This window comes from Fringilla coelebs (assembly GCF_963513975.1).
Source record: "Fringilla coelebs genome assembly, chromosome: 6".
NCBI lineage: Eukaryota > Metazoa > Chordata > Aves > Passeriformes > Fringillidae > Fringilla > Fringilla coelebs.
In genome coordinates this window covers 58,724,949-58,749,778 of record NC_140034.1, presented here as the reverse complement: position 1 = coordinate 58,749,778, position 24,830 = coordinate 58,724,949, and the positions used below count along the sequence as shown (strand labels likewise).

Here is a 24,830-nt window from a genome sequence, read left to right as displayed (position 1 = left end):
CTGTGAGAAGGCTTTGAGTCATAGCTGGGATGAAATCCAGTGACTTTTCTTAACTGGAAGGTCTGTGGAAGTAAGTCCTTCCTCATGGCATTCCTGTGTCCTATTAGTACCAGGGCTTCTCATTTTCAAGAGTCCATTGGGTTTCCTCCTTGTTTTATTCCTGATTTTTCTCACCAGTGGCTTCAGAATGATGGGTGCTCCATATCCAATGACAGTTTTGGATTTCTCCAATGACATGTGTACCTAACATCCTATGATTTTTTGTTTGTTTGTTTCTTACATAAAGCAATTCAAAAGTGAGAAGAAGGAATATGCATTGGTCCATAACTGGGTAACATTGCACAGGTAGTATTTACTTTGTGCACATTATGTACATGTAGTTAACTACACATGAGGAAATCTTAATTTCTAATGAAATAATTTCTAATTAAAATTTATTCTACTATTTCTATGGATTTTTTTTTCTTACTATATTCTATTATTTCTATAAGCTAAGTAATTTGAATCTGATCTGTAGTGGGGTTTAGCTGGTTTGGTAATGACAAATATAATACAAAAGTATGGGAGCATTTCCAGGGTTCATTGGAACATCATAAATGTTACATTTTGAGGCTAGGCAGATAAGTATAAAGGTGTTCTTTTTAAATTGAGTTTGTGCACAGTTTTCATTAATAACTTCTCTATAGTGCAGTCCTGTTGCATCTTGAGACAAGACCTCACTGTTAATCTGAAGTGTAAACAGCTGGGTTGTCTCTGTTCCCTTGAAAGCAGATTGGACAAGCCCTGTGACAGGGGCTGTGCATTAGTCTTAGCTTGCACCAGTTCCAGTGAGCGCACGGTGCTGATCTGTTGGCAGGTGCTGGACCCAGTGCTCTTTTAGATTGCTGGGCTCAAGGCTTTCAAAACTCCAACATCTGACATACTCCAAAAGGAGAATAGTATGCTGAGGATGTGTGCTAATTTTACTTGTGCTTTCACCCTGGCTCTGAGTTCCAGCAAAGCAGCTTGTACATATGTTTAAATTTTATAGTTTTTATCCTTAATTTAAACTATTCCTCTAAATCAGCTAATTTGGAAAGTTTAATATTTTGAGGGAGGATCAAGTGTCTTACCTCCTTCAATTCCTGTAATGTATCTGAAACGTTGAGATTCTAATGAGGACAAGATACTCAGTCCAGTTCTTTATGGTTTGCATTAGTGCTTGAAATAGACAGAAATAGTCAGTGTGTGAAATTAGAACAAGAGATGACTGTACATTCTTGCTATAAGCGATCTGATACTTCTGTATTGGTTTTTGTGAGAATTAATACATTGCTTAAAATACATTTCAGGTCTTGCAATTGGACTAAAATAATGCCTAGTTGTTCAATTTTCTATGAATTTTCTATGAATTTTCTATGTCCAGACTGCAACAAAGTGAACTTCCTTTGGCTGTTGTTCGCCCTTGAAGTATGGGTCTTCAAACACAGATTTTACTGTTTAAACAAAATAAAAATGAACTCTCAGTTTGAAATTTAGATTTGCAAAAATGTGATGGCAGGTGTGTAGTTGTGTATGTGCTGTCCTGCAGATAAAACAGATATGAAGTAGGCATGTTAGCTAACTTCATTATGTTCAGCGGGGCTGCATTTAAACATCAAGCTATGTTTAAAACGTTCTCTTAATTTAGGATTTTTATTATTTTAATTTTTATGGTTAAATGAAGACTTACTATAGGTTCTATGCCTGTGGATTCCTGAGGAATCTCTCAGACTATGCATATGCATCTGTGTTCATGTGTGTGTGCGCGTATGTTTAGATTATAAGGTCACACAGCATAATGTTCTTTTTAAATCATAGAGTAGGAATAGGAGTGGGTGAGCTTATCAGTGCAGATTGTCTACCGGTAATTTACTCAGGTACCTGAAAGTGTATAGGTACTTAGAAAGATAGTCTATGTAGAATATATTTAGAATTTCAGTGAAAAGGATTTTGTTATCTGCAGCTTCAGTCTGAGTGCAAAAACATGCCTTGCTGCTGTGTGTAAAGGAGTGAGAAGATAGAGCTGGATTTCCTCTTCATTTTTGTTGTCTTGGACCCAGTACTGGCCTGCCTTTTCTCCATTCCTACCTACCCATCACAGTACTGTCTTTGTGTGTTTTTATGGGCAGATGCAGGAGTATATTCAGTGTAAGAATTGTGAATCTCAGGTATTGCTAGGCACTGTATCTTCCAATGTGCGTTTGCAGTTCATCTTTCAGATGATGAGGAGGTCCCAGGAGGCCTTGGCAAGAAGCTGTAACTGCACAGCTCAGACGTGTTCTTTCAGTGCTACAATTGTACTGACCATTTCAGATGGGGCAGCAAAGGGGACTGGGGGGGGGGGGGAGAGTCCCTAGTAATGAAATGTAACTTTTTTGATCTAAAAAATAAATCTCAAATTAATCTCCTGACAGACCTTTTTAACATTGTAATTACTGCAGAAGAATGCTATCTCTAAATTATGCTTACGCAGTTGAATAGCTGCTGGTTAGTAATGGCATTGCATTTGTAAAGTGTGCAAGCACACTTAACAGCCTGTGATGAGCACTATGTTGTAGGAACAGTTCTGAATTAATTTCTTTTAAACTTTCCCTGAAACATGGCTTAGTTAGTCTCTGTAGGTAACTCTTTCATCTTGTACCTGTGTACTTAGAAAATTGCATTACAGCATGCAGGAGCTTGAGGTACAAGCAGCCTTGCTAGTGGTGTTAATGATGTTAAATAGAATGATGGGAATTTAATATGTATAGGCTTGCAGCTACTTAAAGGTATTAAGCATTTTTAATATACAATTAATACAAGCTGAAGATGAGTGACAGTGAATAAGTTCACAAAAAATTGCTTTTGTAACACATTTGCTTTTAGAAGCTTAGCTTGCAGTTTTCCTTCCACCAGCTTTGTCAATTGACCCCTTCCCAAGATTTTTCCATGGTGCTGCAGTAATTAATAGTTTTAGTTCCCAGCAGTGTGCTTTGGAAGTGTTCCTGCACAGCCTGACAGCGCAGCCAGGTTCCTCCGTGAGGAAACATTTCCTTCATACCAGATCAGAGCAGCAGGCCCTACACTGAGAGCCTTAGGCTGGCAGGTTTCATTTCTGGGGGAGTTTCGTCATTCTGGTCCTGACTGACTGTGCCTTTGGGAATTTTGAGTTCTGCCTCGTTGCAGGATTGTGCTAGATATTCTTCCTCCATGTGATGATGGCCAATAGTTGGATAAAAAGTGACTAGGAGAAAGTACAGTTTATTTATAATAAAGAACGCAAAGTTCAAATGGGCTGGTTCTAAATAGGCAGGGATAAGTGTTTAAAAGCACACATAGATGCCCTGGAAAACCCTACTAGCTATTAAGGGTTTGGGTTTTTTTTTGTAAAAATGCACTCTTAAAATAGTCCTAAATCCATGACTTGTTGGTCCAAGTCACCCAAAGAAGTGCAGTGGGTGCAAGCTAAATGCAGAGCAGGGTCCTCATCCCTACTCCACCCCTTGAGAAAGAAATTGCTGCCCTGGTACCTTACTTGCCCATGATTGTTGTCCACCAGTTACCATTCCCCAGGGCAGTGTTATCAATAAATGTAGCTCAACTGAAATTCTGCACAGAAGTCCTTGAGCAGGATGGGCAAGCACCTCAGAATATTCCACAGTATTTCCTCCTGATAAAATATCAGTGCTTGTAAGCCTGAGCAGGAAACAGACTGTATGATTTATTGTTACAGGATAAAAATTTAGGTTCTCCCAGATGTGACTAAACTTAATTCAGGCCTCACTTTTTTTGGTGGGGGGGAATTCAATTTCAGATTTTCAGATTGATACACAAAAGCACATGCTTTTTTGTATGTGTACAGGATGGGTGTTAAAAGGGAAATACTGTAGAACTTTAAAATTAGCTGACAGGCTTGAATTCAGTAGTATTTTTTCTGGCACTAAGCAAATGGAGGTAAGTTTCGTGCTAGTAGTCTTAGCTGTTAAAAAAATTACTGTTGCATTATCAGCTATTTACAAAAGAAAAAAGGCGCGAAGTTAAGAGATTATATATTTGTCATTTTACTGATGCTCCCAAAGTTTGGGTTTACCTCTAGAAAACTTATTAATAAGGTCAGCTGGGGGTTTTTTAATTTGCCAGTGAGAAACGCTGGTGTTTTCAAATAATTAAGTTTGATAATTCTGGTTGATCTTCTGTCAGACTCAAATGAAGACCCTGCACTCAGACTTCTAGCAGTCTGAAATTTCTGCACAAACTTTACAATCAAAAGTTTTTCACTGCTCTTGGAGTGTGCCTTTGTGCCTCTAATGCACAGAAATGTTGAGCATCTTGCTGAGTTGCTCTAGGTGCTTGAACCCTGTACTGGCAGCTGTGTTTGCCTCCCAGGCTGGCAGAGTTGCTGTAACTCTCTAGAAAATGCTGGTTTTCACCTGTGAGCAGAAATTTCTGCTGAAGTCAGTACTGGAAGTCAGTTCTCAGGTGCTGCCTGACTCAGTCCATCGCAGAGGTTTTGTGGTGATGCTTTACCATGTTGCTGAGCCTTCAGAGTGGATTTTTAAGGCTGCTCTATCACCATGATGACACGTACCCAAACCGATCCAAGCACTATTGCCAAGCCCGTTCTCTTCCAGAACTGGCCTCAAGTTTGGACCTGGGGAGATCCACATCTTTTCTTGGGAACCTTGGCTGCCTTGCTGGGAGCTGCACCTTCTCAATTTCGAGGGCTTACATTATGTTTTGTGGCAGGTCTCTGTTTTGTACTTAGCAAATTCTTCCAGTTAAGCTGCTGTGTTAGTTACGTGTCCCTTTTACAGAGTGCTTTGGTATTGACGTGTGCTTGGTGTTTTTATATCCAACCTGCTCTTGGCATTCTAGCTTAAAGCAGCCAAGTAAAAGAAAAAAGAGCTATCTTGGGATTTCTGAGATCCCTTATGTGCTTCTATGCAAATTAAATTAGCTGGCAGCCTACATACCATTTTTAACACTATGCTTTAATTTTCTCTTTGCAGGCATTTGCTGCATTCTATAATGCAAGTGCTGTCTGAAAGTATTCTGTATTTACATAACAATGCACCTAACCTAGGAGTCAAAGTCAAGTCCTGAATCAAATAATTGCCTGCTGTTCATCTACTGAAGAGGCTCTTTTCTGTAGAAAGTTTTAGAACACTTTACCACGGGCTTACCAATGATCCGTTATAGCAGAAGAACCCCAAAATGCTTGGTTTGAGGGGTAGGAGAGAGAAGTATCAAACTGATGTTCTGCTCTCTCAAAACAGCAGTTCCCTACCATGTGTCTCATTCTGCATGGCCAGCACTTGGTGGTGGTGGGGTGCAGGAGAAAATACACTTTTCCCTGTGAAAAGCAACAAAAAAATGAGATGATTAGGACCAAACAGGACTTTACTGCAGAGAAGCCGTAGTTCATCTGAGTGTTCTCTAGTGGGGGGGCAGAACTGCCAGTGGTATTTATTTGTTGTGCACAGGTGTCTGTCAAAGTAGCACATTTCTGGTCAGCAGGTGTTCTTTCTAGCATATGGGTCAATGCTGACCTTTGGCAAGACTAGGGGTTTACCTGTGCCGGTTTCTCTTCATGACCCCAAAATCAGAATCTTTCACTTAAATATGTGGCCCTAACTCCTGGTATTTCTTCTCAGTATACTGAGAGGGGATAGGTGGGAGGAAGCTGGGAGGTCAGTGGTGTTCCAGCTCTCTTGTTTAGGCTACAAGGGCTGTGAGTTTCTGTACTGCTTTTGTGATGGGTTTCTGCATTTCATCTTCCTCCTAAGAGGTGAAATAAGCTGCAAATGCACCTACCTAGGCTGCATGGGAAATGAATGTTAGCACCACTGTGATATTGAACTCTGACATCAGAGCAGCTCTTCTCTCTGCTAACTCAACACCAGTGAATTTCAGATAGGAACAACATAATGAAATGTCTTTGCAAGTCTTTTGTCTTAGAAGTGCAGCTGACTTAAATGGGTTTTAATCGTATAATTCTGATAGCACAGAGTGCATAGGAAAAAGCCCACAAGCAAACGGGAACCTCACATAAAGTGTCAGTCATTTTGAGTTGACCTGTAAAATTAAAAGACTTCAGTGTAGAGCTATCCCCTCTCACCTTTCAGTGGCAGTGTCACCTAAACATGGGAATGTGTGATCTGTGGTTTTATTTCCCAACTTCAGTGCATCTCTACATAGCCAGTTATTCAAGTGTGAAGTCACTTATTAAGTTATCTAAGCACTAACATCAACTCGTAGATTTAAAAGTAGCTATACAAATATTTTTGTCTTGATCCTGTTTTTTGACTAAATTCCCGTGAATGGAAGTTGAGTAGGCTTAGCTTTAACCTTTGAGGGCATGAAGCTGAAATTTAGGGAAGGAGAAGGGGAACCCACTTGTACAGTGTTTAAGGGGAAAAGCAGTATAGCATTTAAATATTCTAGAAACTTAAGAGGATTGTAATACAAGCAGTCTTGTCAGCTAGGACAGTAATTACACTCAAATTCAACTGTTCTGGAAAGAGGATCCAGAATAGTTATGCAGAGCCTATCCATGGAAAGTTTTTGGAGCAAGTTTTTACCAAAAAGATTTGCATTGTTCACGTGGTTTCAGATGAGGCTGTTGGTGATCAGTCCAGGTGTGGTTGCTAGATATTGAGGAGACCCTGCAGTAAAACTCCTATCTTGAAGGAGACTGTTTTACTGCTGAATGCTGTTTTTATAATGAAGTCTGTTTTCATAGCCAAAATACAGAAATCTGGGTGTTTAATTCTGTGATTGACTCTTCAGATATAGTCTTTCCTTTTCCAATATAAATTTAATATTATAGAGGAGATTTCCCAGTAATTATGATTAAGAATATGCATTTTCAAAAAAGACATGGGGGAAATTCCTTGATTTCTGACAGACATGTGAAAGATTTTTGCCTATATTAGAAAAATAACTTCCCTGAACTTCAGCAGAAATACTTCATTCATGTAAACCAAAAGCAGCTCAATCATCTTCTGAGGCAGAATATTATCCTACTTTAATAAATGATTGACCTAATCCTGTTAATGATTTTATAGGAAATCCATGGCAAAGCCAGGAACCACATCCCTTCCTTAAAAGATTCATTTCATGGCCCTCCAGTTGAAGTGTGCTTCATTTGGGATTAGTGGATTACCTTTGCTAGGGTTTATTATGTAATGCAATGTACAACATACAACATCTTGTCAGCTGCAAATCAATGCTGGGCTGCAGTTGCAGAGAATTGCTTGTGCCTGAGCATTATTCTGCACTATTAACTTTGAAATTTCTGATTGATGGTTTCCTGTGATGAGACAGTGGCTTCTGTGGTCAGACATGAGAGCCCTCAGGCACTTTTGGAGGCTGAGGATCAGTCTAATGGTTTTGAGAACCATTCTCTGTGCCATTTCTGCTACAAATTATTGGAAAATTGCTCTTTATGATCTAAGAACAGAGGCAAAATATTAAGAACAATTTGTTCTCTGCTAACAGGCCAAGCTGGTCTTGTGCTAATATTACAGGAGTAAGAAGATTATGCTCTATGACATAATTACATCTTCTAGTACTATTTTTAACTCCTTGAATAACATGTATTCCTTTTCCTTAGGAAAATTGCTTGTTTGGCTGGATTTACTGGGGAGAACCTTTCTGAGACCAATTCCATGCTAGAAAATGTGAGCCATGAATGCATGGCCACTGAATGAATTTGACCACTCAAAAGGGCAGCAGTCCTTTCTGGTCTTAAGATATCTTCATTTGGGTTATCAGCCCTTTTTGCTAAGTCCCTGTGGAGGCTGCCTTACAGATGTGTAGATTTTTTTTAAAAATTATATTCTAGGATCTCTTTAAGAAGTAAGATCTCTTCGAAATTGTAAATTGCTCAGGTGTACTTTTAACATATGCTTGGTGAATGAACAAAAGATTTCTTCCATAAAAATTATTATTATCTGATAGCCATATTTTACTAAAAACAAATTGTCTGAAATACTATAAATTACAGTTTGGAAAGAAATATGCTTATCAAACTTACTCTTTTCTGCCCTTTTATGCTAACCCTTTTCATTTGAAAAGAATGTGTCAAAGCTGTAGGCATGTGATGATTATAGTGAGAAATTGTAAAACCATAAACCTAATGGGGAGCTCTGTGCCCCCTAAAACACTCCATTTTCCCCAGATATAACCTCAAATGACATAGTGAACTGCCACTTTCTTAAAGAATTTGAGGATAGCAGAATGAAAGCAGGAATGATTTTTTTAAATAGCTGTACCTTACTGTAATGGACACTATAGGCATGAGAAAACACAATGATTCTTAATAAATTACATCTTAGGTCACAGCCTTGTAAGGTGTGAGAGGAGCAATTGGCTTTTTTCCCCTAGGTAGTGATGCCTCACATACCCTTTATTCCATGTAATCTGTTGCAGTGGTCTCATCCCTGCCTTGTTTTTAGGTCTGATTGTTGCAAGGAATTTCCAGCTTGGATTATTATCCAGCTTGGATTAAATGATTATGAAAATTGACTTTTTATTAAAATGAGATTGAGAATCTGGGTATGAAGTCGAATCTGGCTAGAATGTAATGGGTGCTTATTATTATTATTACTCCAGCTCTCTTGGGGTAGAGCCTGTCTGGTGGCACTGGCAGACTGCAGTGGGTCTGTGCTCCTCAGATAATAGGCACTGGTGCCTATTATCTTATTAAATCAGCTGAAAAAAGCATTAGAGGAGTGCCTGTGTTCAATTGCAGTGGGTCCTGCTGAGGGACTGTTCTCTTTGAAAAGCAATTGAAGTAGACAAATGGTGTACTTTGGCTGATTTTACAAATTAGGGATCTGTAGCCCAGTGAAATGGGCCAAATGTCTTGGCTTTAGGCTTCCCTCTTAATGAAACTTTTAAACTTCAGTAATCTGGCCAACAGCTGAGACTGCAAATCTTTAATTTATCTCATTGCATTTTGCCATGTTAGATAGAGGTTATCGTGCAATCCATGGGTGCTAGATGTGCTTTTGAGTCCTATAATTTGAGAGTTAAATGATAAAAAATAAATTCGAGGAGGAAAATCACTGCTGCTTTGCATACTTCCTAAGAACTGCAAAGAATCCCAGTAGATCTGGGGATGTTAGCTATCCAAAAACACATCCTACAAGAGACCTTGAGAAAGGGGTAAGCAGCAGAAGTGAACTAAAGCACACAGGAAAAACCAAAATGCCTAAGTTGGGAAGGAAGCAAGTTTGCAGGGCTGTGAACGTGGGGTGGTGTTTTCTTTCCACTGTGGCTTAAAGGGAGTGTGAAATTGAAGAGGAAATTACAAGCCACAGGGCATATTGAAAATTGACTTTTCATTAAAATGAGAATTGAGAATCTGGGTATGAAGTAGAATCTGGCTAAAATGTAGTGGGTGCTTAGCATTTGTAAATTACTTCATATGGCTAATATTACATTCCATTTCATAATGGGCAGATTGCCTAAATCAAAAAGGTAATGGTTTTCCTGAGCTGGAGAACATATTAAAGAGTGGGTAGAAACAGAGCAAGGGAAAAAAGCTGGCAGTGCTGATGTGAGCTGTGTGTCTGGGAGCTTCATCAAAGAACAGCCAGTGCAGCAGACTCCCAGGAAAAGAGAACTTTGACATGGAGCAGTTCTCTTCTTCACCCCCAGTTTCTGGGCAGAAATGTCAGAGCTGTAGGGTGCTAAAGTAAAAGAGAAGTGACACTGTCTTTTTGTTTTGAAGAGCATAGTGTGTGCTTTTCATCATGCCTTAAAAGGGCTGGTTTTGCAGCTTCACTCCTAATCTGTGAGAGATGTTTGCAGTACTGAGGCTCAGTTAGTCAGGAAGAAGAGCAGTGCAAGTAATAACAGATGGGTCTGGTGTTTAAACAACTCCCATTTGGGGTGGGGGGTGTATTTGGGTTTTTTTTAATGAAAGTGTGTTCTGGAAAGAAAGTAAAATTTCAAAATGAGAAGAGATAACAGTAGGATGCTGTAGATAGGAAAAAAGAGAAAAGACACATGAGAAATTCCTTCTTTTTTATACTAAGATTAAAAACAAAAGAGATGTATTTGATGTCTGAAATAAATGAAGTAGGGAGTGAATCATTGATTGCAGTCATTCTCCAGACAGAAAAATCACTGAAGAGTTTTGTCACTGCATTTTTTTTAAGGCAGCCTATAAATTAATATTTCTCTATACACCCTCTGTCTAGTCTCTTGAGACCGGTGCCTGAAAATTATGCATTCTTTTCAAAATATTAACATGAAGGAAGGCCCTCCCTGCAGGACCAAGAGGCCAGCAGTTTTTGTAAGGGAGAAGGGGCAGATGCTACTCCTGCAGATTTGTCTATTTAATAGAAGTAGACAAATTCCTATTTCTATTTCTAATGTTCTATTTAATAGAAAATTAATCAAATTGCACTAAGGTGTAAACCAAAGTACAGTTGCTAGTTTTAGTCGCTCTGTCTCTGAGCTCTTATTTGTTAGTGAAGCATTTGCCCTTTACACTAAAGTAGGTACTTAGGAATTAGATAGGTAGTTCTTTTCTATAATTTGGACTATATTGTTAGTAGCAAAGTTTATTTACTGCAGTGCATTAACCTTCATCACTTCTAGATCAGTGTTTGCTCTAAGCAACAAATAGGCTGTCCATGTCCTCAGGCCTTGTATTCCTGCACTTCTGGAATGCAGTTTTGCTCATACCTAAGCATTTTCTATTTGAGTATTTGTATGGATTGACTCCTTTCCTGATGCATCTGAAAATTAAAGGTACTGGGTCTTTCAGTCTATTAGATTAAACAAAAAGATATCTTCCACTTGCAGATTTTTTAAAATTTCTAATTATTTGTTCACATAGTTTTTCTAATTAAGAATGACTCTTAACACTTTAACTGGGGAATGTTACTCTGTCTGCAGAGGGACATTTCACAAGTTCTTCTTTTGCACCCTTTTCCAAAGCCTTCTGTTCTGAGCTGCTCCCTCACCACCCTCAGCCCCCTGTATTCCTTTCTTTCCCAGACTTCCAGATAAATCTAGTTTTATGTTTGCAGTTTCAGAAATAGCCTTTTCAAGTCTTCAGTTTAATTTTTGCAGTTACTCAGTGAGGGAGATGTTCAGGCAGAGATTCTCCAGGCTGCTCCCTCTGAGAGGAGAGATGTTGGTAGAGTGTGTTAACTTGATATGCTGTGGTTAATTGTTTCTCAAGGCTGTTGCAGGTTTTATTAAAGGCTTGGGGTGATGAAACTGTAATGAGAATTTTCAAGAAGTTAAGAGAGTGAGAAGCTGTCTTACATATTACTGACCATTCATGCAGTGGCTCTGTCTCTGCCACTGCCCTGTCCTCATTTCCTGCTGCCACTTAACTCCCTATGAAAATTGTTGCCCTTCATTTCCTAATTATCATTTTTCCTGTAGTCATGACCGCCTTTTTCTGTTGAAAATGGTAATGTGGCTCAGAATTTTGCTATTAAAAGTCAGCTTTCTCACTATCTGTTCAGTAAGTGCCTGTTCAACTATTTTGGTGTGCAGGATACGAGCTGGTAATTGGATTTACAGAACTGCAGCTTTGCTTCATTAGCAAAGCCAATATTGTCAGTTACTGTAATGTTTTTTATTCTTAAATACTGTGAGGAAACTGAAAGTGTATCTAACTATAAATAGAGTGTATGTGACACCTCAAGGAAGATGGGGATCAGGAAACTGGTGGAACACTGGGACAGGCTTCCCAGAGAGGTGGCCAGTGCCCAGAGCCTGCTGGGGTTTAAGTGTCATTTGGACATGCAAATTACATTTCAGTGTCACTTAGTCCTTAAGAACATCCTTGAGCCTCTTGTCAGCCCTTAAGTTGGACTGGGTGACCAGGGTAGGTTCCTTCCCACTGAAATATTCTGTTCTTAGGTTTCCTCAGAAGCAGATTGCAAAATAGTGGGGATTTCCCCCCTCTGCATTAGAGATGGGGTTTTTTGGCCACTGTGAGTGAATCCTGTTTTTCATGTGATATATCTAGTGGAAACAACAAGACTTTTAAATTTTGATGCCATGGTTCTGGAAGCTCTAGTCCTTGTAAATAGTAGTTGGAGGCATTTAATTTAGAATAATGTTAAGGAACTTTTATGGAAGACTTTGAAATTGAAACATATAACCAGGTGAATGTGAAAAATTACAGTTCTGAATGAAAATATGTTGAATCTCATCTTGCTGCCTTTTGAGAAAATGAGTTTTCCCATGGTCAGTGTACTCTTATCTCTTCCTTGCAGGTTTTACTAATAGCAAGATAAAAGCTGTATTTTCCCAGGGAATATTAAAATTCTGTATGAAGAGAGCAGAAATATCTAATAATTCAAGCCTTATCTGGTGCAAATTGTAGCAAAACAATATATTACAGAAATTGCATCTGCAATCACATACTAATGCTTTTAAAGAAAGGATTTGGAATATCTGGCACAAATGAAACATATGCTTTGTTCAGCATACATAAAATAAGTTTTGCATCCAGTTCTTTAGACATTGATAGTCTAACCTCCTTGGGTTAATGACCACAGGGAAGTGCAGTGCTAGCCCTGCCTTTTTTCTGCATTTCATGTGCCTGGGCAGAGCTTGGGTTGCTGTTTGCAAAGGCCATTGCTGTTCCCTGAGCTGGAGCAAAAGGAGTTTGCCACGTTTCATTGACTGGGAGCCTCAGCAAACAGCAAAAGGCTGAATGTGCTGAAGGTAGAACAGAGAATTAGCATCTCCATCCTTTCAAATGCCACTCCTCTGAGATGGTCTGAACAGTTTGATCTGCTGTGGTCCCCAGCCTGTACTTTGGAAACAGAGAAATGTGGATGTATTTTGTTACACCCACAGTTCTGTACTGCTGGAGACCCAAACTGCACCCCACTGTGCAGTGGGGAGTTACTTCACCCTAACAATCAAGATGTTAAAAAAAAAAAAAGCACATGGTCAACACAAATGGATTCAGTGGTGATAAATTTTGTGTAGTCTGATCTTATTTTTAAAATGTTAATTTTGTTTGTCTAACACCCAGTCTTGTAACTGTCAATGAATATATAGGTCTTTCACAATGAGTTCCCTTCAGTTAACAAACAAAAGCAATATTTCCAAATACTTATATTTAGACTCTGGTTGTAATTTTGTATACTGTGAAACAGATTTTGTGTATTTTTTTTTAAAACCCCAAACAATAAGGATGGTGCATGCCTTTTAGTGTTTGTAAACCAAATTTTAGGAAAATCCTCAGAAAGGTAACACCTGTGTAGCTGTGGTGTTTGTTCTCTCCCTGTTTGTCTCTCATCAGCTACTGCCATCTCAGGGGTGCAGAGTGTTTCTCTTCTGGTCCAAAAAAAACTAAAAATCCTTGGAGAGTAGTGCAGGGGCAGTGGGAGCAGCAAAGAAAGCCAGAGGATCTACCTCACCAAGGGAAGAGCTACAGGGAGTGAATAACAGAAAATCAAATTTTCTGCTGGAGAAAATATTTTTTTCCCATGGAAAGTAACAATTGCTAGAAAGAAAATGGAGTTGGGATATAGAAATAAATGAAACCATGCTGGTCCTTAATTATCATATACTAACTGTGCTTCCTTAGGAGCTTGATGGAAAGCTGAAGAGGTTAAAATAAAACAGGGATGCTCTTTAGGCTTGTGTTGCATGTTGCCAGACAACCAGAACTAGTATTAAGTCTCTAGATTAGTAAAATCACTTGCCTTGCCTAATCATAAATGATTCATGTGGCTTGTAAAAGTGTGTTTGAAAGGATGAAGTGGTGTGTAATTTATGGATTAAGTTTTGCCCTTCAATGCTTGTGAAGCTTGTTTAAGGGATTCCATTGTGTTCTGGGAAGAAATTTGACTTATATTACAAATTCATCTTGTACCAAGATGATACAGTAGTGACTTAAATTTCTTATTGGAGCATCAAATCTAAACTTACTCATCTAGCAAAGCAGGTGGAATTTCTCCTTGTCACGGGCAGAGGAGGGCAGGTTCAGGTGTGTTTTGCTGCAGGAATGTCCAAGCATAGCTGGTCAGACTGGCTGGTGGTGTGTAGTCCTCAAGGATGGAGGGGAGACATTCATTATATGGATTTTGCCTTGGAATGAGGATATCCCTCATCTCATTGAGTAGGAGATGGATCTGTGGTGGAGCCACTCCTTTGTGTCAGCTTGTAAGGGTTAGACCTGCCGCTTGAATTAAAGCAGTCAGAATAGGAATCCTGGCAGCCTTAGAAACTGGAGGATAAGCTGCTATAAATGTCTTTACAGTTGACTTTATATTTGTCTTTTAAGGACAAAATCACAGCATTAATGTCAGTTCTTTAGTGCTTTCCCACATCTCATCAGTGCCTGTTGCAGTGTCTGTCATAGGAGAACCAAGAAATGTGTGATGGGTCCCTGCTGGGGGTGGTGCTGGGCTTTCCCTGAGCCAGGGCTGCAGGGCTGTTTGCATGGGAGTGGTGAGCCAAGAAATACAGGTTCCTGCAGGAGAGATGTTTTTCTCTCATAGTTGAGGCAGTCACAATATAAAGACTCCGTTTTCAGAAGGCTTCAAACCTGTTTTTATTGTAGCATGAATGCTTTTTATACATTCTTACAAAACTCCTGAGTTTACACTTTATTCACAGGTCAGGGAGGACAAACAAAGTGCTCATTGGAATAGGCAGTTGCAGGTTCTCTTTTTTATCCTTCTTTCTTTCTTCCTTGGTTTCTATGTCAATGACCTTGGTAGGAAATTCTTTTGGGATTAACATGGATCCTCTTATCAAACTTCTCTCTGGCTCACAGCAGTTGCTGTAAAACCTCTCCCACACTTTTTCATTGAGAGATACAGTAAGCCTTGGCCAATATTGCTTTGCTTTTCTTCTTAAATCCTGCTTGCCAGCCTCCTAACTTCACTGGTACCATGGTTTCTGAATTTTTAGATACCAAGCCACTTGTGTGAATTTAACAAATATAGAACGCTGACTTGGAAGTCCAGATGTGGTCAGCAGCTTTTCATATATATGATAATCACATAGCAAATATTTTGCTTTGAGTCATAACCCATGCAAATAAAGAATATACCTCCTTTTCTTAGCAAAGCAGTTTTCTTTTCAAGGTCTTTGGTCCTGGGAAGTGCAAGCAGTCTAATTGATATGTGTTCCTTGTGCTCCATCCTTTGATGTTGCCTGGTGACAGTGCTGCCAGGAGCTACTAAACTTGCTGACACTGTTTTCCTGGCTGCACCTGGGAGGCAAACTCATTTTTTGCCCTGTCTGCTTACAGCTTTTCCTTCTGAGCTCTTAAAAATTATTTTTCATCGTGTTACTGAATAACCAGAGGGTGATGCCTTTTGTCAGTGGCAGAGCCATGAATTAATTATTTCATTTTCACAAAAGAATTCATACTATCTCCTAACTCACTCTGTTTAAAAAATATAATTAATCCAGCATATCTTGTTGAAGGTTTGAGTTAAGTACAAGGGAAAGAAGGTGCAGGCAGCTGTCCTGTGTGCTAAGGCGTAAAACCCAAGATTCATTTGTTCTTTTTCACTCAGCCAAGGAGAGCAGGAGATTTTAGGGAGTGGGAGAAGAAGGATGAAGTAAAAATGCCATTTTTTAAAATTTTTTTTGACTCTTTGCAAGACACAATTAGGTTTACCTTCCTGCCATCCTGGATTGTGTGGACCTTTTTCAGCCTGGGTAGGATACTGCTCCAGTTCAAGTATGGTACAGACACAAGGGTCCAGTCTGCCTTGTGTGCCAGTAAAGCTTTTTTTCAGTATTTTTTCAGTTCTCTCCTTTTTCACTGATCTTTTTTTGGGAGTAAGAGGGATGGGGATGGCTCTTTGAAGCCTCTCAGTCCTGAGGTGTTGCAGAAGTAGAGACACTCAGGGAAGAGGAGGCGGGGTGTACTTATTTTAGATCTCCTGCAGTCCCTGTCTCCTGATGCATCCATTAAAAATTCTGCTCTGCTCTAGAGGGAGAATGCTATAAACTGAAATCATGAATCCCTAGTGCAAAGGGTGCTGTTTGCTACACTGTGCTCCTCGGGGAGATGGAGAGGTGCTTGTGTTTCACACCACGATAAAGGCTGGGAATCCTCGAAGGGAACAAAGAGCAGTGAGATTTAAAAGGGGAGTTTGATGCTTTACAAAAATGCGACACAGCATAACAAATGCTTATTTCATTAAAGGCACTTCATTTCAAGGCCTCTTTTAAGGGTGTTGTTGATTTTCTTTGTGTAATCAGGGTGTGTCTATAGAGATTGCCTAGCCTGCTGCCATAGCTGGAGCTAACAAATCCATCCTGGATGCCGCTGTGCCCTCCTCATCAGTCTCGTGCTTTCCTTTGTCCTGTCTGAAAGGCAGCCTGTGAGCTGGGGTCTGAATTTCCCCCCCCCCCCCCGCCCTTGTGGTGTGTGTCTGAATGAATGAAAGTGCTGCTGGCATGTGGGTGTGCTTTGCTCCCTCCTCCCAGGGAGCACAGGGCTGGGAAAAACAGGTTCTCCATGGGTATTATTCCCTTACTCAGCATCAGCAGATTGGAGCAAAATGCACCTTGAGAAATGAATATTCAAGTATAATACATTTATTAGCCTAGTGGTTTTGTAAATAGGTATTTTACCCTTTACTAAATCTTGGTCTAGAAGCTCTACATCTATATCTGCACTGAATGCATCAGGTTCCTTGAAATAAAAGGCTAAGTCTGGGTGTTCAAACCAGAAACCAAATTTGCCTACTGGTACCTACATTTTGGAATTGAAGAATTAAAAGTAAAAAAAATCTGCTAATTTTGCAGCAAAGTACATGACTTCTGTATGTCTAATTATATTTTTGCAATGTTATGTGGTGTTTTGGTGTAATTAGTTCAGGCAGACAAAGTACAAACTGGAATGCTATAGTACTGTATGAAGAATATATTCCTACTATTCTAAAATAGTTTCTTAAGTGATTTGTTTTTTTTCTGCTTCCCTGTAGATTAAAGCAAAAAATTATGACAAGGTGGAAAAGGTGAGTCATGTTAATATATGTAATATATCTCTATAGCAAGAACAAGTACCTTGTGATTGGGCTAAATCAGATTGAAAAAGCTCTGTAACTGTCATTGAATGTGAAACACAGATAAAAAGTAGCACTAAAGTTGGCTTGTCGCAGCCAGCTCTAATCAGTGAAATGTGCAGGGGGATTTCTCTGCTTAATTCTCTCCAGTTCCCTTGCATAGCATGGAGATGCTTTAGACAAAAGAATGAGTAGTTTAACTTATTCTTCCTTATAAATCTCAATCATAATTAGAAGGGCTATTTAAATTCATTTTGTATAGCTTTAAAAGTAGAAACCTAATTTCTGTGTCTGGAATCCTGATCACGTCTTCTTGATGTATTGCACAGTTATTTCAGCGCTGCCTTATGAAGGTTTTACACATTGATTTATGGAAATGTTACCTTTCCTATGTACGAGAAACCAAGGGGAAGCTACCTAGTTACAAGTAAGTTCCCAGAGTTGCTCTGAGTTATTTTAGTTTTGTGGATCTCTTCTTGATTTTTGACCAGGGGATGGGGAAGAACCTGGGTGACAAATCTGTCTGGGGATTTTCTGTTGGGGGGTTATATATAATCTGCATTTAGAAAACATTCAAGTCTCTTTAATTGAGCTTGCTGGATCAAACTGGTTCCTTGGTCTGGATTCCTCTAACAGGATGGGATAAGAGCAGTGGAGGAGCTGGTGTAGCAATGCCAATTCCCTGCAGATGGGTTGGTGCTTAAGCTAAAAACCTGAAACACATTTCTTCTTCTTTGTCCTTGCCCTCCATGTCCTGTTTAGTCTCCACAGAAGTTAGCACTGGTTCCAGCTGACACCAGTAGCAGTAAAGAGTTCAGGAACTGGAGGAAATTTTGGAATGCATAAATAAAGTCATAACATTTAGGGTGTCAGAATTTTGGGGTATGTTAGTCTTCATCCTTGTTCAGTTATTACATTTTGCTTGTTTTTATTCCTGTGGGTTGAGTTTCAAAAAATACCAGTGACTTCCAGCATCTATAAACTGTTTCTTCCCCAGCTCACCATAATTTCTTTGCACTATAATTGGCAAAATGAGTAATGCATTAACAAAGAAAATAAGCAAGGGGTTTTAATTTATTTTTACATGACTGTTTTGAAACAGTTTTAGAAGTCACAGTTTATTCAGTTTGCCTTTCCTGTTTCTCCTGTTAATGTGGTCAAGGAGGCAATGGGGTACTGAAATGTGTTTGAGTAAAGGAAACTAGGAGAAAAGTTGGAGAGCCAAAAAAAGAGCTTTTACTGAAACTTAACCAAGGAAATTCTGTAAACATTTTAAATTTGAGGGAAAATACTTGGCATTTGGGGAAATAAATTGTGTGAAGTATTCTGGGCAGTTTACACTCAAGGGAGCTGTTCCTAATTGTCCCAGCCTTTTGGGGCTCCTGGAGAATTACAAAAAGGTTTGGGGAACTCTGAGGGGAAAAAATAAGAAACTGTGGGTGCATCTGTCAGCTGAGAAGATGTGGAGAGCAGTTGGTTTCTTCTCAGCTTCATGTCGTATTCATGGATTTGCACTGACTTGGGGTAGGCCAGGAACTGTTAAAATGCTGGATTGCCACCAATGAATTTATAATTCTTGAATAAAACAACAAACCAAAACCGCAAGAGAATCTGAATAAGGAATTTAAAGCTATCTGAATACCAATTTTTGCTCTCGCCTGTTGAATATTTCTGATTCCTTGATGTTTGGTTAGAACTTGCTGCACAAAAGAATACTATTAAATAAAGAAATTTTAAAATACTAAACACTTGCTTTATGGTCTTTGTGGTTCTTTTCCTCAGAGAAAAAATGGCTCAGGCATATGATTTTGCTCTGGATAAGATTGGCATGGAAATCATGTCATACCAGGTATGTTTTCTTAATCAAAACACATTTTATTTCTAACTGTATGACAAGTACAGCTAACCATTGGTTTCACCATATGTAATATTTTTTCTCACCTAGATCTGGGTGGATTACATCAATTTTTTGAAAGGCGTGTAAGTACCTGAAAATTCACTTTTTTTAAGCTCAGTTGATGCAATGCTGATGTTCCTGCCAGTTGTGACCTGTCATAGCTGACGTTGCTCTCTCTCCCCACTGTTTAGAGAAGCAGTAGGATCTTATGCAGAAAACCAGAGGATCACAGCTGTCCGTAGGGTTTACCAGCGTGGTTGTGTCAACCCCATGATAAACATAGAGCAGCTCTGGAGAGATTATAACAAATATGAAGAGGTAACCAATAACTGATTCTTTGTGACATTCAGAAAGAAGTAACTATCCTGTAATCAAATATGGTGCCCAAGCCATACCCACTAAACACGTACGTATAAAAGAGATGACCAGCAGTATAAAACCACATTTTTTGTGTTCAGTATGTACCAACTCCTGTGGCAAAAAATCACTCCTAAGTGATTTTTAAATTCCTTTCAAAGACCCTCCGTGAGATTCATTTGACTGTCCCATTTCCCAGTTGGCCCAGTGGAATTTCTGGTAAATGAGTGAGTGAGATATCACTGGAGCAGCTCAGCTGGCAGTGAGGAGTTGTGTCCCCAAGGAGGCACTCCCCTCCTTTCACTCAGAGTCAAATGGCATTCAGCTGGGATGGTTTGGACTTCTTCCATGGCATTAAGTTACATGGTCTCAGTGCTTAAAAATGCTCCTCACCATCCTCCACCTGAAGCCATTCCAGCACCCTTTCAGGTGAGTCTGCTCCCACACTGCCTTCAGCTCAGCTCTCTGCCCTTTCAGGCCAGTTTGTAGCTGCACCTATAGAGTGTATTTTTAAACACATCTGGTGACCAAGCAGCCCCAGTCAGCAGCAGTGTGACTGCAAAGCTGATGTGGATGCCCTGGTGCTCAGCACTGCCCAGCAGGGATGCTCATACAGCTCTGGTCCTGCTGGTTGTGCACAGGCGTGGTTGCTGTGGGTCCCTGAGCAGCAAAGAAGGGCCAGTTCCTCTTTCCTTGTTGCTAATTATGCAAGTTGTGAACTTGGTGCCCTCTCACGTTAATAAGGCTGTGGTGCTTAGCTGCTGGGAGAACCTCTGGGTGGGAGAACCTCTGGGTGGGAGAGCTCCAGACATCCCCAGCCCTGAGCATGTACCATGACAGCTCATTACTCCATAGGTGTTTGGGGATACCCCTGCTGTCCCCAGGGAGGATGCCCAGGACACACCTTCTCCAGTGTAAAAATCCCCAGCACAACTTCCCTATAAACCACCCCTTCCCCTCCCACACAGCAAGCAAAGGCTCTCAGTGCTGGTTCCTCCTGCTTCCATTCTACATGGGGAGGCTGCCAAAGCCGTGGCTCAGAGCTCTCCAGGTCCCAGCTGAGGCAGCTCTGGCTGACCCCTGGAGCTCCAGCAATCCCTCAGGCTGCTGGGAGCTGAGGGCCAGTGCTCTGCTGGGGCACAGGGATCTGCCTGTCCTGTTGTGGCTGCACTGACCTCAGGGACAGGGCTGCTGCTCACGGGTGTCCTGGCAAAGGGAACGAAATGCTTCTCACAAAAAGGGCTCTTTGAGGGGCAGCTGATTGCCCATGTCAGCAGCCCAACAGCACAGAGACTTCATGCAGGTCTCAGTAAGGAAAGGTAATGGCCATTTGCTGTAATTTGAGCTTTCCTTCAGCTCAGCTGTAGCCACCAGGTAACAATACCAGCCTGTCAGTCACCAGTCTTTAATTAACTAAATGGTTAAAAGGGGTAGAGCTTTCAGGGAGACGTGGCTCAGTGACAAAGTGACAGTCTGACTCACAAACCTGAGCAGCTCCTGAGCTGGGAGTGCATCCTGGGAGAGTCCTGCTGTTCCCTCAGCCTGGTCCTGGGTTAACTGGGGCATTGTTGGGCTTGTGTGCCACATGGCCCAGTTTGCCATCCCAGGCAGTGCCTTTGCTTCTGCAGTGAGGGCAAAGCTTCCTTTGCTTCCCAGCTCAGCTGCTTCTTTGCACTTGGACTGAAAGGTGTGCACATCTTCTGCACAGTCCTGGCAACCACAACAGCAAAATCCCCCCAGACAGAGGCACAGCCAAAGGGTGGCTGCTTTTCCTGCCCAAGAGCAGTTCTTCAAGGTTTTGATCTTGCCAGGACCTTGTGCCCAGGGCCTGGCTGCCCCCAGCCCCTGCTGCTTTTGCAGGGCAGCACAGCAGAGCCCTCTGCACGTGTGTGACATGTGTGCAGTCCTGGAGGGGGTCAGGCAGTGCTGACACATCTCAGGCCCCTGCTGACAAAGGCAGGGTGTGTGTTGCATGGAAACTCTTCTAAAAGCTGTCAGTTACTTCAGGAATAGAGGAGAAGGCAGAGCTCTGAGCCTAGAGGTCAATCCCTGGTACTCCTTGTACCAGAAAATCAAATTGCTCACATGCTCCTAGTCAGGGAGCTGTCACTGACTGTCATTTAAGAGCAAAATTGTAAATCACAAATACGTTCTTCCCACTTCTCCCACAACAGTTCATATGAAGCTCATTGTATTTTTGAAAGTGATTAAACATAAGCTGAGGTGCTTTGAGTCACTTGAATTTTAGTAGTGAGTTCATCCTCTGATATAAGTTCTTGCCCATATATTTATTAGGTGAAATAAATATTTTGAGGTTGGTATCTTAAAATAACTTTGTCTTTGCTCACTTTTGCATCCCCTTTCAAGCCCTTTCCTGCAAAAAATAAGATTCAGTATGTCCAAAGGGAAATTGCACATTGCCAATTCCTTTTTTCACCGTTCTCCAGGGCATCAATATTCACTTAGCCAAGAAGATGATCGAGGACAGGAGTAGAGATTACATGAATGCACGACGTGTGGCAAAGGTACAACTTTCTGTTGACTTTTCTTTGTTCTATTCAACTCCACAAACCAGCATTAAAGTTGGTTCTTACATCAAATAAAAGTGTACACAGACTAATAAGGCTGGTATGCTAAAATATTTCCATTTGTTTTAGGAAGCATAACGTGAAATAAGTGTTCAATGTGTTTAAATTCAAAGCCTTGCTTCTGTTTCAGGAATATGAGACGGTGATGAAGGGCCTGGACCGCAACGCTCCCTCCGTGCCCCCACAAAACACCCCCCAGGAGGCTCAGCAGGTGGACATGTGGAAGAAGTACATCCAGTGGGAAAAGAGCAACCCTCTACGAACAGAAGATCAAACTCTGATAACAAAAAGAGGTAATTAGGTGTCTCTAGGGAGTGGAGAATTGTATTTCTCAGCTCCAGCAGAAGCCACAACGTGATTTGGTGTTCAGGGATCGTGCTGGAGCAGATGTTGATGGAGTTTCTTGAATTGTGCGGGTGGTTTTTTATAAAAAAACAATCTAGGTTTTGCTAAAGCCAAGCTGAAAGTAAGAAATGGATTTTGGGAGGCAGTGCTATAGTTGTGTGCCACTGAACCTCTGGTGCTGGTCAGGGGACAGTAGTTTGCAGCCTGATTTAATGGCTGATTTTGAGTGAGCTGTGCTTGTTCCTCTGTGGACGAGGCAGGTTTTATCTGCTGGTTGTGGTTCATGAAGTTCCTGGCAGTATAAAAGAACTACAGCAGTGACCATTGTATTCAAAACCAATTAGTGTTGATGTTGTCTGGTTTATTTGATGAATTTTGCATTCCATGCTTGGGCTGTACAATGGTGGTAGCATTTCCAAGGAGTGTTTCTCTCATGTTTTGCCCACAGTGATGTTTGCCTATGAGCAGTGTCTCCTGGTGCTGGGCCATCACCCAGATATCTGGTATGAAGCAGCTCAGTACCTTGAGCAGTCCAGCAAGCTGCTGGCTGAGAAAGGGGTAAGCAGCTTGCCACTGGCTTTCTCTTATTTCCTTGCTCTGACATGGTGTACTCTCAGTTTCTCCTCAGAATCAAGGAGGGGGGTGTGGAAAATAGTTTTGACATGTTCAGAATTTTCAAATGGGGAAACTAAAAATTTTAAGAAATAAAAATGTCTGCTTTTTAGACAAGAATTGTGGAAAATCGTTTCAATCTTGGCCAGTTTTAGGTTTGGGGTATTTTTGGGCCTGATTTTGTGGTTCCTTAAGTACTGAGGAGATGATTATCTCTCTGTTGGAGCACTGAATGGAAATTCACTGTGGCTTGTCACACACAGAAAATAATCCATAAATTTGCCTTCGTTGTCACAGATGCTGAACAATAATATTATTATACTTATTTCATAACAGGACATGAACAATGCTAAACTTTTCAGTGATGAGGCTGCTAATATTTATGAAAGAGCGATCAGCACTTTATTAAAGAAGAATATGCTTCTTTATTTTGCATATGCAGATTATGAAGAGGTGAGCAAAAATAGTGATGTACTGACATTAAAATCCAAATACATCTCCCATTAATACTGCCATTTACTTGAAACATGCTGAGTACACAAAATTCTGTAGAATTAATTTACTGATTCTTCTAGCCTTAGTCTCATTCAGTGTTTCTGAGATGGAGCTGATAAAGGGGAGAGGAAAAGCCCATAGTATGAGCTATGAAAATCCACTGTCTTTCCATTTCAGTATTGACTATATTTCTGAAATTATCATAAGGGTGAAATGCTTAAAAATTTCCATTTCCCAGAGCATCAGCTTCTTCACTTTTAAAATGGGCATCACGGGCACCTTTCCTGTCTGATTCTTGGGGAGGTGATGTTTTTGTTGGCACGGCCGTGACAGAAGATGGGAGCCACCTTTGCTGCAGCTCTCTGGAGAAATCTCTTTCTCCAGACCAGCACCTCACTGTGCAGCCTCCACAAGGAGCAGTGCCCCAGTGGTGTTCATTCCACCACCAGGAATAAAGGCTGTTTCCCACTGGTCAGATGAGGACTGTGGAATCCTCTGTGGGGCAGAGTTTGCCCACTTATTTTATCATGAAAGAATATTTCCAGAAGAACTTCAGGACAATGGGGAGATGGGGGAAGCCTTTGCCTTTAAAAGAAAAATCCTTCCTTGGTTTTCAGTGCAGCCTCCTGTATGCTGTGTCCTGGTTTTTCAAGGCTGCACAATACAGCCTGGAGGGCTGCAGCTGGCAAGGAACAGAATGGACTATTGGAAGTGCGTAGGTTGGAGAGTTAAGAAGATGATTTTCCTACCTATCTGCACATTGCTTTTAGACAGAGGTAAAGGATACAGTCTTTGTATGCCAGACACCTCCAATGGCAGTTCTGCTGCAGCATTACTACATTAGAAAAAGACTTCAGAGTCTTTTCAAAGCATGTAGGTAACCATTAGTGGGAAATTAGTGTGGGAAGTAAAAATGTCTGCACAAGTCAGAATATGCGTCTGGGTAAAGGGACTGACATACACAGTGTTCTGCCAGGGAAAAATGGGAGCAGGAAAATTCTAGTTTTGTCTTCAGCTTGAGTTTTGCATTCTGGGAGGTATCTAAAGGGAGTTAGTGAGCAGTGTGTGTTTGCCTTCCCCCAGAGCCGGATGAAGTACGAGAAAGTGCACAGCATCTACAACCGGCTCCTGGCCATCGAGGACATCGACCCCACGCTGGTAAGATCATCCTCAGTGCCTCCACATCCCCATGGATTGGCACCCAGTGCATGCACAGGGTGGGGCAGCACTTACAGGATTCCTTGGGTCACAGGCATGGAGTACTGAGGTGGCAGAATTACAATCTTGAATCCATTGAAATACGCTAAGACGTGCTCCTCTGTCTCTTTTACACAGTCTCTTACAACAAGTAATGAAGATAAAAGATATAAAATATTTCACAAGCATCCTGTGACCATGCAGTTTGCAAATAAATCTGCAATGCAGCACGTAGGTAGCAGAGTGTTGCTGTACCTCTGCTGCAGTGACACAGTGAACGCTGCCCATGTGCTAGCTGTGGTGGTGCTG

The 24,830-nt window shown here is 40.9% G+C and overlaps 1 protein-coding gene across 1 annotated transcript in view; it reads left to right on the top strand.

Annotated features, from left to right (window-relative positions):
• The window catches only part of CSTF3 (cleavage stimulation factor subunit 3), a 50,857-nt gene that overhangs the window by 15,294 nt on the left and 10,733 nt on the right, over positions 1–24,830 (top strand). Inside the window, exons 4-13 of the mRNA XM_084208810.1 lie at positions 16,950–16,982; positions 17,360–17,457; positions 18,813–18,879; positions 18,976–19,010; positions 19,119–19,245; positions 21,732–21,809; positions 22,003–22,165; positions 22,666–22,775; positions 23,166–23,282; positions 24,408–24,482. Of these exons, the coding sequence (XP_084064936.1) occupies positions 16,950–16,982; positions 17,360–17,457; positions 18,813–18,879; positions 18,976–19,010; positions 19,119–19,245; positions 21,732–21,809; positions 22,003–22,165; positions 22,666–22,775; positions 23,166–23,282; positions 24,408–24,482 (903 nt within the window). The remainder of the gene's footprint in view (positions 1–16,949; positions 16,983–17,359; positions 17,458–18,812; positions 18,880–18,975; positions 19,011–19,118; positions 19,246–21,731; positions 21,810–22,002; positions 22,166–22,665; positions 22,776–23,165; positions 23,283–24,407; positions 24,483–24,830) is intronic.